We start from the raw sequence: 18449 nt of genomic DNA, 5'->3' as shown, positions 1-18449 counted from the left end.
CTTTAGTCATTTTAAACATGCAAAATGCTACACATCAACTTTGAAAACTTTGGATAATGATGAATAATGTTTAGACATACTCTCCTTTTGAACCGCTAGACATAACTCTTTACTATGAAACAATGCAAATCAAAACATGTTACCAGACCAATTTCACTATCTGGGTAACTTACCTTAGACATTTTGGATCACTTCCACCATCATGAATAGTATGCAACATGATATTATAATATATCCCAATTGATTCCACTATCATAGTAATCCACAATACTGCCGCAACTCAAATGCTTTGATATGATATGAAAATAATATACTTTCTTCAAACTTCTAGATGCCACATAAGTAAGCGACATATATGATACTCATCTAACATTAAAGACAACATTCCTTTGATATTAGTGACAACATATGTCCAACACTTAAGTTCAAAATTACAGTTAAAGTTCAATTAAGACATTTTGCACATGCTCATTATTCAACGTTCTTAAGTTTAGAGTTATAATCACAATTCATTTTGAGACATTATACACATGCTCAATATTCAAAGTTCTTAAGTGTTTAATTATAATCAAAGTTTACTCAAGACATTTTGCACATATCAGAAATATCCGAAGTTCTTTAAGATTAGAATTATATTTAAAGGTTATTTAATTTTTTTCACATGCTCAATATTGAAAGTTCTTAAGTTTTGAATTATAATCAAAGTTCATTCAAGACGTTTTACATAGGCTCGATATTGTTTTATGTTTCATGAGCCGGTTTGGGTTATCTCTTTGTAAACTTTCTTGCTATAATGTATCCCTTACTAGATTGCATAACTGATTAATATTGTGATTTTGTCTTGCCGTCCTTAGTTTTATTCTTTCCTTTCCTATGCAGTCCCTGTTTGGACTACTATTTATTCCCATTTTAATATTTTAGCTTTGATCAATTCCCAAAAAAATGTTTTTAAAGTTTATAATTTACAATCAAAGTTCATTTGAGACATTCCATGTTCAAAATTCAAATTTATTAACTTTGGAGTTATAATTACCACTCATTTAAATCCACTCCACACATGCACAATATTCAAAGTTCATAAGTTTATAATTTAGTCAAAGTTCATTTAAGACATTCTCCACATGCTCACTAATCAACATTCTTAAGTTTAGAAATATAACCAAAGTTCATTTAAGACATTATGCACTTACTTAATATTCAAAGCTCTTAAGTTTAGAATTATAATCAAAGTTCATTCAAGACATTCTACACATGCTCAATATTCAAAGTTCTTAAGCTTATCATTTAAGACATTTCATACTTGCTCACTATTTAAAGCTCCAAGTTTAGAATTATAATCAAAGTTAATTTAAGACAATGCATACATGATCAATATTCAAATCTCTTAACATTAGAATTATAATCAAAGTTCACTTAAGCCTTTTTGCACATGATCAATGTTCAAAGTTCTTAATATTAAAATTATAATCAAAGTTCATTTAAGCCATTATTCACATGCTCAAAATTCAAAGTTTCTAAGTTCATAATTATAGTCAAAGTTCATTTGAGGCATTTTCACACATGTTCAATATTTGAAGTCTTTAAGTTTCTCTAGAATTGAGGTTGAGTGGGGACTATAGTAGGAGTTATAATTGGGGGCATGAATGGATTAGACTATCTACATAGTCTAGTACCCGACTAGATTGACATTTTGTATGTTCAATATTCAAAGTCCTTTTAGTTTCTCTAGAATCGAGGTTGGGTGGGGACTATAGTAGGAGATATAATTGGGGGCATGAATGGACTAGACTGACTACATAGTCTAGTACCCGACTATAGATAGTTGCCACATTGGTGCATATCCTAGATAGTCGAGTCAATCCTAGATATGTTTTGAACCTTCAACCTTTCAACCTCAATCAAAAATCAAAATTCTTTTAAGATATCCTACACATCTTAATAGTATGAAAAGTGATTTGATATATCAGATACATTTGAACCTTTCGACCCAAAAATAGTATGAAAAATGATTTGATAGGAAAGAGGGGCCAATAGTTGTACATGGTCCAATAATTATAAACAAATCAAAATTCTTTCACATGTATAAAATTCTAAGTTTTTAAGTTACAAAGCTCTTTTGAGATATTTTCACATATGTTCAATATTCAAAGTCCCATAAGTTTCTCTAGAATCGAGGTTGGGTGGGGACAATAGTAGGAGATATAATTGGGGGCATGAATGGACTAGACTAGATCGACTATATAGTCTCGTATCCAACTATAGATAGTCTTCTCGTGCATACCCTAGATAGTCGACCTCAACCGACATATGCGATAGGTCAAGTCGATCCTAGACATGTTTTGAACCTTCAACCTTTTTACCTCAATCAAAAATCAAAATTCTTTAAGATATTCTACACATCTTAAAAGTATGAAAAATGATTTGATATATTAGATACATTTGAACCTTCCGACTAAAAATAGTATGAAAAATGATTTGATAGGAAAGGGGGGCCAATAGTAGGGTCCAATAATTGTACAAAAATAAAAATTCTCTACCTTATAGAGTATTTTTCAAATAGAGGTTTGAGGAGGATATTATGATTACACAACCTCACCCCCGTGTGGCTCTACTACTCTACTCAATACACTCTTTATTATCCTAGTGTATGTTAAAAAAGTTAAAAAACATGAAAGCTTGGGAACAATAAGGTCCTTGGATTTAACTTAAAAAAGGTTAAGAAGACTCTTTTGCCCCTAGTCTCCCAGACAAGATTTGCCTTTCTCAAAGAGAAAAACGGAACAAAACGGTATTGAGCTTCGCAAAAATTTCCCTCCTGAAAGCGACACAAAACCAAACGTTAAATACCGGAAAACAAAATTCCCCGCCGTCAATTGACGTGAAATCGTATTAATATCTCGGCCAACAACGCCGGAGCCGGCGGCGCCCTGACTGACCGGTACTTTACCATCCGTCACATCACATAAAAATTCCCGTCGCTTTTACAAAAAAATTCACGTTAATTCTCTGTTGAAAAGACAACTAAGACCATACCTTAGATAAAAACGCGTGTACGTATACCGTATAAGAGCGTACAAACTACTATATTTTTCTCACGTATAAGGGACGAGGTTGAAAGTACGTACATACGGACGAAATTACTGTTGTAATAAAAATAATAATAGTAGTTATGATGATCTGGAATGGCGAATTAACCCCCTCGGAGGGGGCACCCTTTTTACTTTATTTCTAATGAGGTAAATCGGCTCGTCCCGCCTGGTAACAGTAACACCGAAATTTACGCCTCGGTATGGTAAAAACTTTAAGGCCGGCGTCAAATCATTTTGACCGGCTTTCGTTTTCGCCGCCAGGAATCGGACGGTGGATGCGGAGTACGGAATATTCCGACGGCGATGAGCCGTCCGATGAGACGGCGGCGAGGGGCATAATTGTTCTGCGATCTCAGGTCATGTCGGGCCGTAGAAAATGATTTTTACTGTTTGTGTATTTTATTTTTTAACGCGGCGGATTTGAAATGGGGATTAAATTTATGGGAATTGGAGCCCGGGCAGGCAAGCCGGCAGAGTGGGGTATAGAATATGAGGGGGTTTTAATTTGGAGGGGATTTTGGTGTCGGCGGGATGAGATTGGCCGACAATTGACAGACAAATATCAAGACTTACTCTTTCTGTCTGCTGTCGTATCTGGACTGCCTGGCGTGGGCCCTGGGGGGGAGATTTTGTGACTTTTTTTTTGGTCCACGTCAGCTGGGGTTAAGGGAAGGGAAGGGAAGGGATGCGTGTGCAGAGCGCGAGGCATGGATGGGATTTGACCTCACGACCTTTGGATGCTTGAGTTGGAAGTTATTATACAGTAGGCGTACGGTGTGATGATAGTTTAGGTAAGGTAGGCTTAGGCTTGGGCTATTTTTTTGTTGATACGGGCCTGTACCGGATACGTTTGGAGTAATTGTGGTAGGCTTTAAAGGCGCGCAGGTCGGCAGTTCGAGGTTCTTCGACGACGGCGGTTTCCGGGAACTAAGGAGAAAGGGGGAGGGGCTTTTATTGTTTCGTTTGCTGCGAGCGGATCTGAATTTATGGTCCGATAGATTTGCCATGTAGCGGGGGCTTATAAGGAAGTGGAGACCTTACAGGAGCGTACTTTGAAGTCGGAAATGGCCGCGAAAATGAGGGGAGATGGAAATGATGAGAAGGAGGAGGCTGTTTATGGAGATTCTGTGACTTCTGCTGAAGTTGAGAGTTGTGAAGCTCATCATGTGTTGGCCGTTGATGACTGCGTGATCGATCGGATGGTCATTAAACGACTGTTGCGGACGGATTCTGTTAAAGGTTTGTGTTATTTGTTCAGAAGTTTGGAAATTTATGCGTTTGTAGAATGATGCGTTGTTTTCTGTGCAGTTTGGTCTTGCTTGCTCTACAATGGCTTGTCTTGCTTTCGCCTTGTCTTTGTGCTTACGGTGGCTTGTTTTGCTTTCAGTTACTGCGGTTGAAAGTGCTGCTAAAGCTCTGGAAGTGCTTGGAGTAAACGAAGCGCAACATCCTGGGGTTTCTAATAACGTAAGTTTAAGTATCGACTTAAGGCCTTAGTATTTATGTAAATATCGACTTCAGGCCTTAGTATTTATGTAAATATCGACTGTAGGCTTTAGTATTTATGTAGAACAGAATGATGTGGATCCGTTTCAAGCTTTTGCGAGAGTATTTGCAGTTCTTCAGCGTTTTGTGTAAAGGTGTATAAATTGAGGCTTTAGTATTTATGTAGAACAGAATGATGTGGATCCGTTTCAAGCTTTTGCGAGAGTATTTGCAGTTCTTCAGCGTTTTGTGTGAAGGTGTAAATTGAGGCTCTAGTATTTATGTAGAACAGAATGGTGTGGATCCGTTTCAAGCTTTTGCGAGAGTATTTGCAGTTCTTCAGCGTTTTGTGTGAAGATGTAAATTGTATGAGGGTTAGGTTTCTTCTGTTTTCAAGGTTCAACGATCGAGTTTTGTGATGGACTAGTACAAGGACACAGTTCAGCGCAAGTACTTCTGTTTGACAGTGCAGCAGGCATTAGGATTCAGGCGAAGTTTTAGCTTGAACTGTACAGCGTAACAGTGACGTTTTATCTTTATTAGGACATACTGGACTTGTGTTTTCGACGACTTTCCTAAGTTAAGCGAAATTATTTTGAATTAAGCTTTTTCAGGATCCAAGGGATGCAACAATCAGGGAAAATAAAAGTCAAATATTAAGGGAAAGTGATAGTTGCATGTTATCCTTTACAGTCGATACTTAATTAAGAATTAATATTGAAACGATTGGAACGAGTTTAGCGTAATATTTTCATGCATTTTCCTTCTAATGCGAGCTTAAATGGTTCTGTAAAGGTTAAATTCTTATTTAGAGAATTTTAGCTGATAAAGCAAAAAATCTGGTTAAAATTTTCTGTGTCAATGGTCATCAACATTCGGGATGAAAAAAAAAGTCCAAATGCAATAATTTTGTTCAAATGTCGTACACTGCAGGAAACATATAAATACAGCATGATCATTACAGACTACTGCATGCCAGGGATGACAGGCTACGATCTTCTCAAGAAGCTCAAGGTTTAACAAATTCTTCACAATTAATTTTTTTTTTCCAATTTCTTCCTTAATTTTCTCTCCGTCTCCATGGTTTTGTTAGATTTTAATTGAACATGACATTATTGTGTACATGTAGGAAATCAAAGGATTAAAGGACATACCGGTTGTGATGATGTCATCTGAGAATGTACCTCATCGGATTCAAAGGTAAAGAGGAATCTTTGCACCATTTTATCTGGTGTCCTCTAGCATGTTAATTTTAGAGAAGAAAATGACTCGTGAAATTAATGCAGATGTATGGAAGAAGGAGCCAAGGATTTTATCATCAAGCCTGTGCAGTTACAGGACATCCAGAAGCTGATAAATCACATAAAGGTAGAACAACCTGTAAGTAGTACTTCTAGTGCCAGTGCTGCCATTGTCAGTGCCTGTAAAAGGAAGAGAAACAAGGTGGTTCCACAAGACTCAGAGAGTCGAGTAAGACCTCGAATCGGTGGTGTTGCTGTGGCGTAAATTTCTCTGTAAGTTTTGTGGGGAAAGCTGTATCTGAATAAATCTATCCTCGACAACTAAAGACGTGAAATCCTTTAGGGGATATACCGCAATAAGTATATAACTGGAGGAGCTATTGAAGTTGGTTGATTAAACAAACCCTTTTATTTTTCTAGCAGAGATTTAATATTAACGTTATTTTTGTAATATTATATATACCAGTTTATATTTGGTAGCCATATCTCCAGCTTTGCTATTTCTGTGTACATTCTTAGCTGGAAGTTGAGGTTGAAGGATTTTGACGGAGATGTTTTCAATTCAAAAAGTAATCGCTTTTTCTGTATCTTATCATGATTAGAAGGATTTTATATTAAACACAACTGCCGGACCAAGATACATAAATACATATATTACATTTTCAAGTTGTTTTTTGCATTTGATCTATTGTTGCTTGGGATTGCTGTTTAGCATGCATTGCCTTGCCTGCCTGCAGGCCTGCATTTTCACAGTTAACGTGTGCTTAAAGTAATAAAATACAATACTACTGTAAAATTTAGTACACGCTGTAAATTTAATAAAACCAATCAATGTATGATGTCAACTTTTTTTATTCCAAAAGATGGATTGGATTAACCATCTGTAGTTAAATATTTTGAGGTTCAAGTTTGTCAACTTTTTATATTGCCCAGCTACTCAGTTTCATTGGTTTTGGCCCATCATTTTGGTTTATTTACTTGCAATGAAGAGGCATTAACGTTTTCGAGGCATTCGACAGACTTGTCATTCTTGCCCACTCTAGTGCTTCGGGTTCTCACTCCACTCTTTTTATATCAATATATTCATGATGTTCTTTTGATTCATTCAATTATTATAGTAAGTATTTGTTACATCTGATCATTGAAAGTTTCAAGGGCGTCAGTATTGTGCATGACATGGCTGGACCACAGTATCATCATTAATGGGGAAATCTGCTGCACAACCCTATTGATTAAATGGAATAGCTGCTCTATCTAGCAACAATCCACGATTATAAGTAGTACTAGTACTGTGCGCTTTAATGGATCTTTCAGAAAGATTTATGATATTACTCAAATAATGATGAAATCAGGATCAGTAAGAATTTTCATATCATTGGCTTCATATTTTAAAGTAACAAGTGGCTTAAGGTAAGGACAGTGCAGGACATGACTTTGTTCCTAAAGTATGCAGGTTGTCATTATTAAAAGATAAATGTGTATTTGTAAATTAGATGAGAGTTGTATCTCACTGCCTTGTGTTATCAGATAGGCAAATATAGCACTCTGATTTCATCTACCTAAACGTTTAGCTTGGCTTTGTCACGCAATTTATCTAGATAATAATTGTGATCTGAAGACGAACGTGAGTATACGCTTTTTCAAATTCACATTGAGGTCACATGAATACCGTAATCTATTGCTGCGGTAGTGAAATTAATTGTTAGGAATAATTTCTTGTCACGGAACATTCTAGACCATTGAATTCCTTTCTTTCCTAAAGCACCTTTACTAAAATGAACAAAATACAGTCAAACGCTTTTTGCTTTTGATGTTCATACATGTTAAGTAATCTAGGTGGTGGATCTTTAAGTTTAATGTACTTATATAATTTTTTTTTTTATTATAGTAAGATTTCGATATATTTGTTTTTGTAAGGTAAATTTTTTAATTATATAAAAGATGATAAATGTATACGATTCTTTGAGTGGATTATTTGTAACATTAAAATCATTGTAATATATAATCTTTTCATCAATTTTGGCTATATAATATATATATATATATATATATATATATATATATATTACTTGCTTTCAAAAGATTTTATATATACTTACGATGTGTACATGTTTATGGAGTGAGAAGATAACATATTTAAAGTTGACAATTTATAAATGGTTGATGGTGGACTTTAGTGATTTGTGTTTTCAATATGATGTTCTATTTAGAGTCGGAATCTATGGCTTATAGATTGCCATGTCAGGTGTCCCATGGAGGGAGCTCTATTTAATAGAGCTGAGGTGGTTGAGTTTTTTTTAAAATCTTTTAAAGTTGGTGGTCCCATGAATTTTTTAGTGCAGTCATAAAAGCCTAAGCTTCCAAATTTAAGTAAGTTGGTGGTCCCATGAATTTTTTAGTGCAGATCATAAAAGCCTAAGCTTCTAAATTTAAGTAAGTTGGTGGTCCCATGAAGCATAGAAAGAGAAAAATAAGCAAATGAATTTCATTTTTCCTCTATTTTTCTGGTTTTGGTGGGAAATCAAACAAGCAAGATGATTGACAAGTGGCAGACATGTTCCTAAAGTGGTGGGGCAAAAAAATCGGAGCTCTTACTTTCTAGCAAAAGATTTCAAATATTTTTGTAGGGAAAAGAAAGAAAATCTTCATGGGACCTCCTGTCTCTTAAAAATAGAATTTTAAGCCCACCATGAGACCTTGCCTAAGGTGTTTTGTTGTTGGCTAGCAATTGAAATCATTTGTGTTTCTTGTTTACCAAATGCAGGTTCAATCTAATATTGTAAGTTAACTATAATAAAGAAAGGTAGATCATGTGCTTTAATTTTTCAGTTTTATAAGCAATAGTTTTGTTTTTATAAAAATGTTTTTAACATTTGCAACATGTCTCTCTTGTCATGTAATTGTTTTTGGAATTTCATTTTTTACTTTCAATGAGAACATCAGTCTTATCAATATTTCTCTTCTTCGACCTTGTTAATCTTAATTTTAGCCTTGGCATCTCGTCTACATTTGATTCTTTTTTATGTCAATCTTCTTTGTGTAGGAGCAAATCTTTCAATCTCCCAGTCTTGCAAATCTCGTTAATAAAAAATAGCACTCTTGCATATCTTAAAAGGCCCATTTAAGAAAATAAATAAAAATATGATTTGATATAAGAAATTTGTGTTCTTTATGTTATTTTATTTATTTATTAATAAGTTATTTGATATACTCTCTTGCATATCTCAGAAGGTCCATTGGGTTTTTGATTAATAAGTGTCAGCATTATCATTTATAGAAAAATATAACATAACACATTATAAACTCCTCCATTTTAAGAAAAGAAATTAAAAAATGATTTGATATAAGAAATTTGTGTTCTTTATGTTATTTTATTTATTTATTAATAAGTTATTTGATATATTGAACTAAGTTTTGAAATTTCATTACACTAAAGTTTTTTTTAATACACATTTTTTGAAGACAATCTTGCTCTTAATTTTGTAGGATTAAATGCATATTGTTTTGTCCATTGGGTTTTTGATTAATAAGTGTCACCATTATCATTTATATAAAAATATAACATCACACATTATAAACTCCTCTATTTTAAGAAAAGAAATAAAAAAATGATTTGATATAAGAAATTTGTGTTCTTTATGTTATTTTATTTATTTATTAATAAGTTATTTGATATATTGAACTAAGTTTTGAAATTTCATTACACTAAAGTTTTTTTTAATACACATTTTTTGAAGACAATCTTGCTCTTAATTTTGTAGGATTAAATGCATATTGTTTTGCATGTGCATATTTTGGGATGAGTATGCAGGGGATATCTTTAAATTTGACAATATTTGAACTCATGATGTTGTTGTGAAGATAATAAACAACCTTTCAATTTCTGATTTCAATGTTGATTGTTGCTCAAGCAATTGTTAGACCTTATGCTTTATGAATTGTCAGTGCCTAATCCATTTTATGACAATAAGAGAGGTAGATGAAGTGATCAACTCTCATTTTTTGGAAGTTGCAATGTCATGACAACAAAGAGATAATTAGTTGAATTTCCCTCATTTTTGTAAATGACTTCACCTTGGAACAAAATTCATGAACTCCAAACATGATGTTTAACAAAATAATATACAATGCCATTTTAAAATGATATCAAATGGTTATCAACATATCACTATTAGAGAAATTGATACAATCATTTTCAAGTCATATTTCTAAAATGATCCATTACATTATGAAAGATTATGTATATGACCAATTTATTAGCTAAGTAAAAAACATAAATAGATAACCCATAGGTCCTTGAATGCATATTGAACATTTGAGATAGCATTTAGGTTTGCCTTAATCTTAAGAAGTGTCTTTGATGTCACATTAGGGGAATATTTAGGCTTCATTGTTTTTCGACAAGGCATAGGATTTTGCTCCACCAAGGTCACCACTATCTTAAAGATGTCACATCCACAAACACTTAAAACACTTATATTGTCTTCAGGGGAAACTTCAAGCTATCAAAAGGTTCATTGTATAGCTTGTAGGCAAGTGTCATCCATTCTCATTTGCTCAAGAAAAATAATGCTCTTTTACTAGGATGAATTTTGTCAATAGGCATTTGACACAATAAAAGAGTATCTTACATTACCACTAGTGCTCATGCCACCAATCTTAGGGAAAACATTATTACTCTACATGTTTGCAACATTAGTCAAGTATGAGGCACTTTTGACACAATTGACAACATGATTCAAAGAGTTGCAAAAGAGCAATTTACTATATCATTAAGACATTAGTGTGCTATGAGTTTTATTATATACCCATAAAACATGCATAGACCTATTATTTTTAGTTCTTAAAGATTATGACACTACATGGTAAGTCATAAGATACAACTTATCTCTCAGATTAACCTAATCAAATATCCATCAATCAATGAAGTATATCAACATATCTATACATGGAACCACATGAATCTCTATAATACTCTCAGGCTTCATCGAGATGCCTACAACAATATCAAAGATGCCCACCATTTCAAGCAAGAAATCCTATCATCATCTAATATGCCACCTATAGAAGAAAGGAACAAGCCAAGGTGAAAATGCACCAATCCAAAGAACACAAGCATCAAATCCAAGTGATAACAAAGACTCCAAGTTGTTGTCATAATGAAGAAAACCCACATGGCTAAAAACAACAACCACAACAAATGCTAATTTATCTCATCATCCATACCTCTAAGATATACAAAACATAGTAAACTCATTCCATCAAACATATACAATCCATAAATCACAATTAGAACTCCAAGTGTCAAACCTGTCAAAGAAGAACACACACACCTAGAAATTCCATTTCATGGTTAAATGTCAAATATAAAAGTAATCAAGGAATCCCAAGTCTACCAATAGCATCATAAGAGAGTGTAACAATATCATGTAGTACAAAGGAACATCCATAAAGATATGCAAGAAACCTACAAATATTTTTGTTGCAAATACTTTTCTCACATTAAGTCTCCAAAGCTCCCCTAAGTTCTCCATTCAAAACAAATGAAAGAGATAAATGAATATCCATGTCATCACCCAAATGAAGTACAAGTGAAAACACATTACCACAAACATAGTGATCACCATAGTTTCCACACAAACCTTAAATCCAATGTCATGTGAATACAAACATCTAAGAAGATAAACAAGACCAAAGAGAGAACTTGCAAATCAAAGCATGTAGCATGTCCTTCTGCATACACCTTTAAATGCTATAATGTGTCAAGTATGATCTTTTTCACAACAACCCAAATGAAAAGCCTCAACAACACCCAATCGTTCAATCACCAAGATTAAACACAACATATGTATCATGTAACCAATGTGGATGTAAGCCTCTCAAAGTAAGAAGATCAAACTAAAAAACATTACCATAACTACGAAATTAGCCCAATAACATCTCCTAAACTCCACATAAATGAAATTACATGCTTAAGGAGATAAACTTGCCAACCCTCAAATGAACCCTCCAGAACTAGCAAACCATGACTCAAGATCCAGGTACATGAGAAGACAAAGCATAAAACATAGTGCACCTAAAAAATAAGAATGATCAATACCTTTCCAATGACCAAACATCAAGTAGGCCATGAGTAAAGAATGAGAGTACTCCTCCAAGATACCAATTCATCATGAATCATCCAAGGATATCTCCTCATGAGTCCATATTGAGCTCACACACAACTAATGTGTAGGCTCCTCAAACTTCTTGCTAAAATATCATCAAGAGTATGTTAAGAATAAGGCACCATCTACCTTGTAAATCCTATGACATGGTTCCGACATCCTTGGAAAGTGTCCTAAGACACTTAGGATGTATTGGGAAAATAGTTTATAATATTTATTCTCACTTATTGTTTGGAATGCATTCATAAGGGGTGATGGGTTCCACTAGCAATGGTAAAGGTGGGTTGTGAACATAATTATTTAATTTTATTATCTCCACTTTTGGACACCTAGAATAAGATAACTAATAAGTTAGAAAATGGACAAATGAGTGATAGATAATTTGGGCTTCTCCGAGTGGGGTCTTGGAAGAGGCAATATATGTCTCTTGGTATTCCATCATTTATTACATTTAATGTAATGTTTATCTTGTAAGATTGGGCACCCAAGTTGGAGGGAAAGTACATTGGACCCAAAAGTTTCATCCTTTTGGCTTCTGTGGAGGTACTCTAAGGGGTGTGATCATTTGGAATGAAGAACCTTCTTTGGAAACCTCTATTGGTGGTTTTGGAGCTCTTTCTGTTCTATAAATTTAACTCTTTAGTTGTAGAATGTACAACAAAATGAAGAAAAGTTGAATGCAATTTTTTTTGTAGGATTAAGTACATGTGGGAAGAGTAAGGAGGTTGTTCATAGGTACACATGTGCTATTAAATTGGAGGCAAAGAGGAGAATGTAAGTGAATGTATTGTAATCATATTTATTGTTGATAATGCATACTTGACCTCTCTTCTTGGTGGAGTTTTTTCTCGCAAGGTTTTCTCCACATAAATCTTATGTTATGTGGTGTGCTTACGTTTCTAATTTGTGCCTCATTGTCGCTATCTTATGGTGATTCTATTCTTTTTGTTGTTGTTGTTGTTGTTGTTGTTATAAATTCACATAAGATAGGATTATTAAGCATGATATGTAGGCTGATTTTTTGGCATCATTAAGAAGATTTTTTCACATTAAGGTAACTTAATTTCTATATTTGATCTAAGTTTTAATTTTTTATGTTATAGTTGTCTATACTTTGTATCTCATCTTTTGATTGGTTTATTGGATAGAGGCTGACCTTCACAATCTTTGGTATTGAACCTATTTATTTCCCCACATTTGGTATCAAAGTTGAAGGCTAACTGGTTCCAAGTATTCCTCTATTTTTTTTTTCTTAGCTTGGTAAGGTTATAAGAATATGTTGGAACAAATTAAAGATTGTTGAAAGGCTTATGGTGCTGCAATGAATATTCTGTGAGTTAACTTTGTTTTATAGATTTGTGTGATTGAAAACCATGGATATTATCAATGTGATCTATGTTGGGCATTTTAAGCTCATGATTGTGGATTTCTAGGGAGTTGGTTATGGTTTGGTAATCTAGAGCTCTTATTTGATGATATTTGTGTATTCTCTTACTTGTCGGTTTTTCTCTTTTACCTTGTGTCGATGTGCGATGAAAAGGTGTTCATGTTGGATGGGTCTTGACGTTTTGGTTACATGGAGAAACATTGACTATTTGGACTGTAGATTGGAGTGGTTATGTTGGGTTCATAGTTTTAGCTCATGGTTACATGAAAGCACTGGAAGATAGGCCACAAACCTCTTTGTGAGTTGTGGAGATGATATGTTTCATATGTTTTCAGCTCCTAGACAACTTGGTTTACTTGTTTGGTTGCAGTTCTCTTGTTTTCAATTGTTGGATTTGTAGATATATGCTTATTCCATTATTCATGACATGTTTGATGGGAATGTATGGATGTTCAAATCGATTTCATATTTACGGAGATGGTTTTGTAGGTTTTACATGTTATGTAAAATATGTAGCATGTAGATCTATGATAAGACTATATTTAGGGTGTTCTAGATGGAGACAGTTATAGGTTTGCATGACTGACTGGAGGGTTGTTATTGATCTATGGTTCCTCTTATGTGGGTTTGTTTGGAAAATTAGATCTACCATTGAATCTGGTGTTTGACTCTTAGAAACCCAAATGTTATGCCTAATTATCTCTATTTTACATGATATTGATGTGAGGTTGAATATTTTAGTTATTTGAGATTGAAGAATCGATAATGCATTTCTCCTTTGAGATGTTGTGTATGTGTTGATCTTGTAAATTGTTTGATGAGGATTTGGTTTGGTAGGCCTTGTTGTTGGTCACTATTATCACATTGGTATGTATGTTGCAGCAAGAAAATGATATTTTGGGAGTACCTACTATAGTTGTTCATTTTAATCTTAGCAATAGAGTATGGTTCAAGAGAAGCTCTATTCACTTTCAATAGAGTTTTGGTAATGATGTTCGTGATGTCATATATAACTCGATATCACTTTCAATTGGAGCTTTATGCAGTTACATAATGTGTTCTATCTTCTTTGTTCAATATTTTGGTTCTAAACTATTATTGATATAGTATGTAGCGAGCCATGGATAATCTTTGATTAGAAGATGGATGGTTTTTTTCAATGGTTTCTAGTCTTTTGGAGCTCTTTCCATTCTATAAATTTAACTCTTTAGTTGTAGAATGTACAATAAAATGAAGAACGGTTGAATGCAATTTTCTTTTGTAGGATTAAGTACATGTGGGAGGAGTAAGGAAGTTGTTCATAGGTACACATGTGCTAGTAAATTGGAGGCAGAGAGGATAATGTAAGTGAATGTATTGTAATCATAGTTATTGTTGATAATGCATACTTGACCTCTCTTCTTGGTGGAGTTTTTTCTCGCAAGGTTTTCTCCACATAAATCTTATGTTATGTGGTGTGCTTACGTTTCTGACTTGTGCCTCATTGTTGCTATATTATGGTGATTCTATTCTTTTTTTTTTTTTTGTTGTTGTTGTTATAAATTCACATAAGATAGGATTATTAAGCATGATATGTAGGTTGATTTTTTGGCATCATTAAGAAGATTTTTTCACATTAAGGTAACTTAATTTCTATATTTCATATAAGTTTTAATTTTTTATGTTATAATTGTCTATACCTTGTATCTCATCCTTTGATTGGTTTATTGGATAGAGGCTGACCTTCACAATCTTTGGTATTGAACCTATTTATTTCCTAACATTTGATATCAAAGTTGAAGGCTAACTGGTTCCAAGTATTCCTCTATTTTTTGTTTCTTAGCTTGGTAAGGTTATAAGAATATGTTGGAACAAATTAAAGATTGTTGAAAGGCTTATGGTGCTGCAATGAATATTTTGTGAGTTAACTTTGTTTTACATATTTGTGTAATTGAAAACCATGGATATTATCAATGTGATCTATGTTGGGCATTTTAAGCTCATGATTGTGGATTTCTAGGGAGTTGGTTATGGTTTGGTAATCTAGAGCTCTTATTTGATGATATTTGTGTATCCTCTTACTTGTCGGTTTTTCTCTTTTACCTTGTCTCCATGTGCGGTGAAAAGGTGTTCATGTTGGATGGGTTTTGATGTCTTGGTTACATGGAGAAACATTGACTATTTGGACTATAGATTGGAGTGGTTATGTTGGGTTCGTAGTTTTAGCCCATGGTTACATGAAAGCACTGGAAGATAGGCCACAAACATCTTTGTGAGTTGTGGAGATGATATGTTTCATATGTTTTCAACTCCTAGACAACTTGGTTTACTTGTTTGGTTGCAGTTCTCTTGTTTTCAATTGTTGGATTTGTAGATCTATGCTTATTCCATTATTCATGACATGTTTGATGGGAATGTATGGATATTCAAATCGATTTCATATTTACGGAGATGGTTTTGTAGGTTTTACATGTTAACTAAAATATGTAGCATGTAGATCTATGATAAGACTGTATTTAGGGTGTTCTAGATGGAGACAGTTATAGGTTTGCATGACTGACTGGAGGGTTGTTATTGATCTATGGTTCCTCTTATGTGGGTTTGTTTGGAAAATTAGATCTACCATTGAATCTGGTGTTTGACTCTTAGAAACCCAAATGTTATGCCTAATTATCTCTATTTTACATGATATTGATGTGAGGTTGAATATTTTAGTTATTTGAGATTGAAGAATCGATAATGCATTTCTCCTTTGAGATGTTGTGTATGTGTTGATCTTGTAAATTGTTTGATGAGGATTTGGTTTGGTAGGCCTTGTTGTTGGTCACCATTATCACATTGGTATGTATGTTGCAGCAAGAAAATGATATTTTGGGAGTACCTGCTATAGTTGTTCATTTTAATCTTAGCAATAGAGTATGGTTCAAGAGAAGCTCTATTCACTTTCAATAGAGTTTTGGTAATGATGTTCATGATGTCATATATAACTCGGTATCACTTTCAATTGGAGCTTTATGCAGTTACATAATGTGTTCTATCTTCTTTGTTCAATAATTTGGTTCTAAACTATTATTGATATAGTATGTAGCGAGCCATGGATAATCTTTGATTAGAAGATGGATGGTCTTTTTAAGTGGTTTCTAGTCTTTTGGAGCTCTTTCCATTCTATAAATTTAACTCTTTAGCTGTAGAATGTACAATAAAATGAAGAACGGTTGAATGCAATTTTTTTTTGTAGGATTAAGTACATGTGGGAGGAGTAAGGAGGTTGTTCATAGGTACACATGTGCTAGTAAATTGGAGGCAAAGAGGATAATGTAAGTGAATGTATTGTAATCATATTTATTGTTGATAATGCATACTTGACCTCTCTTCTTGGTGGAGTTTTTTCTCGCAAGGTTTTCTCCACATAAATCTTATGTTATGTGGTGTGCTTACGTTTCTGATTTGTGCCTCATTGTCGCTATCTTATGGTGATTCTATTCTTTTTGTTGTTGTTGTTGTTGTTGTTGTTGTTATAAATTCACATAAGATGGGATTATTAAGCATGATATGTAGGCTGATTTTTTGGCATCATTAAGAAGATTTTTTCACATTAAGGTAACTTAATTTCTATATTTGATCTAAGTTTTAATTTTTTATGTTATAGTTGTCTATACTTTGTATCTCATCTTTTGATTGGTTTATTGGATAGAGGCTGACCTTCACAATCTTTGGTATTGAACCTATTTATTTCCCCACATTTGGTATCAAAGTTGAAGGCTAACTAGTTCCAAGTATTCCTCTATTTTTTGTTTCTTAGCTTGGTAAGGTTATAAGAATATGTTGGAACAAATTAAAGATTGTTGAAAGGCTTATGGTGCTGCAATGAATATTCTGTGAGTTAACTTTGTTTTACAGATTTGTGTGATTGAAAACCATGGATATTATCAATGTGATCTATGTTGGGCACTTTAAGCTCATGATTGTGGATTTCTAGGGAGTTGGTTATGGTTTGGTAATGTAGAGCTCTTATTTGATGATATTTGTGTATCCTCTTATTTGTCGGTTTTGTTCTTTTACCTTGTGTCCATGTGTGGTGAAAAGGTGTTCATGTTGGATGGGTCTTGACAGTAATGTTATGATGCCAATAGCTAACAAGATGGAAAGGGGGGGGGGGGTGGTGAATCATACAAACTTAATCTTCCATAAAATCAACAAATTCAACCTCGATAACTTATACTTCAGCAATATAATAAAAAACTGCTAAACATGCAAATTTATAAACACATAATAATCATAACACATATAACACCAGATTTAATGTGGAAACCCAAATAGGGAAAAACCACTGTGGGATTTGGGACCCACTAAGAAATATACTCTTTTAGAGTATGCTCGGTTAAAAGCAAATCCTGTTAAAGATTACAAACACATTGCTAGATGTGACCCGGTTAAGGGATTTCCCTCAAATCTGTTAGGATCTTCACTTTGTTAGAAGTGACCTTGTCAAAGGATTTCAAACACTCATTTAGAATGTTACCTTGCTAGAGGGTTTACAAATAAGACCGTTAAGTCCACTCGGTTAAGAGATTTTCTATCACTTACAAAATAACAGTAATAAAATGTATATCTACAACTTCACATCTAAAATGCTAAAGCAGATTCTATTTTGTCAAAACAATCTTGTCATAGGACTTATCTTGTCCCTCTGCTGGGCTCCTTACTCTGTTATTCAAAACAGGTCTTCAAGCTTCTGTGCTCGGTAATCACTATGTAGCATCCCTGTGCTTACACTTGCTCGCATCCATTGTTCATCAATAATTTCTTATTTATAAACAATTTGCTAACCGCTGAATCTCCTTGATCACATTTCCCATGATCAATCTTAGCCATCAGATCTTCAATCTTGACTAGGTTCAATGTATCCTTCGATCTGAAAATATTTTACCTCGCCTTGGGACTTGTATTCCTTTCTTGGAACTTGCACAAGGTTATTGCGGTTCAATATATGCTGTAGATCTTCCTCTTGATTTTCCATTGTTGTAGATCCTTAACAAACTCCATGCGCGACATACCAATCATTTATACATCTCCAGCTCATCAACATCCTTCATTAAAT

At 33.9% G+C, this 18449-nt stretch overlaps 1 protein-coding gene across 1 annotated transcript; it reads left to right on the top strand.

Moving 5' to 3' along the window:
• Positions 1-3813: 3813 nt before the first annotated feature.
• On the top strand, positions 3814-6481 carry LOC131079164 (two-component response regulator ORR3). The gene is made up of 5 exons (XM_058017071.2): positions 3814-4328; positions 4477-4556; positions 5508-5588; positions 5704-5774; positions 5861-6481. Exons 1-5 carry the CDS (start codon positions 4154-4156, stop codon positions 6078-6080), a joined length of 627 nt encoding a protein of 208 aa, XP_057873054.1. The 5' UTR covers positions 3814-4153; the 3' UTR covers positions 6081-6481.
• The last annotated feature ends 11968 nt before the right edge of the window (positions 6482-18449 follow it).

This window comes from Cryptomeria japonica, chromosome 10 (assembly GCF_030272615.1).
Source record: "Cryptomeria japonica chromosome 10, Sugi_1.0, whole genome shotgun sequence".
NCBI classification, from domain to species: Eukaryota; Viridiplantae; Streptophyta; class Pinopsida; order Cupressales; family Cupressaceae; genus Cryptomeria; species Cryptomeria japonica.
The sequence above is the reverse complement of the archived record's forward strand: the minus strand, read 5'-3'. Positions and strand labels throughout refer to the sequence as shown.

What these genes read in the sequence shown, in the direction of transcription:
- LOC131079164 (XM_058017071.2), top strand. Translation starts at nt 4,154, where the DNA reads ATGGCCGCGAAAATGAGGGGAGATGGAAATGATGAGAAGGAGGAGGCT. An exon ending in GCGGACGGATTCTGTTAAAG is followed by an intron (nt 4,329 to 4,476) that starts GTTTGTGTTATT and finishes TTTTGCTTTCAG; the next exon opens with TTACTGCGGTTGAAAGTGCT. An exon ending in ATCTTCTCAAGAAGCTCAAG is followed by an intron (nt 5,589 to 5,703) that starts GTTTAACAAATT and finishes GTGTACATGTAG; the next exon opens with GAAATCAAAGGATTAAAGGA.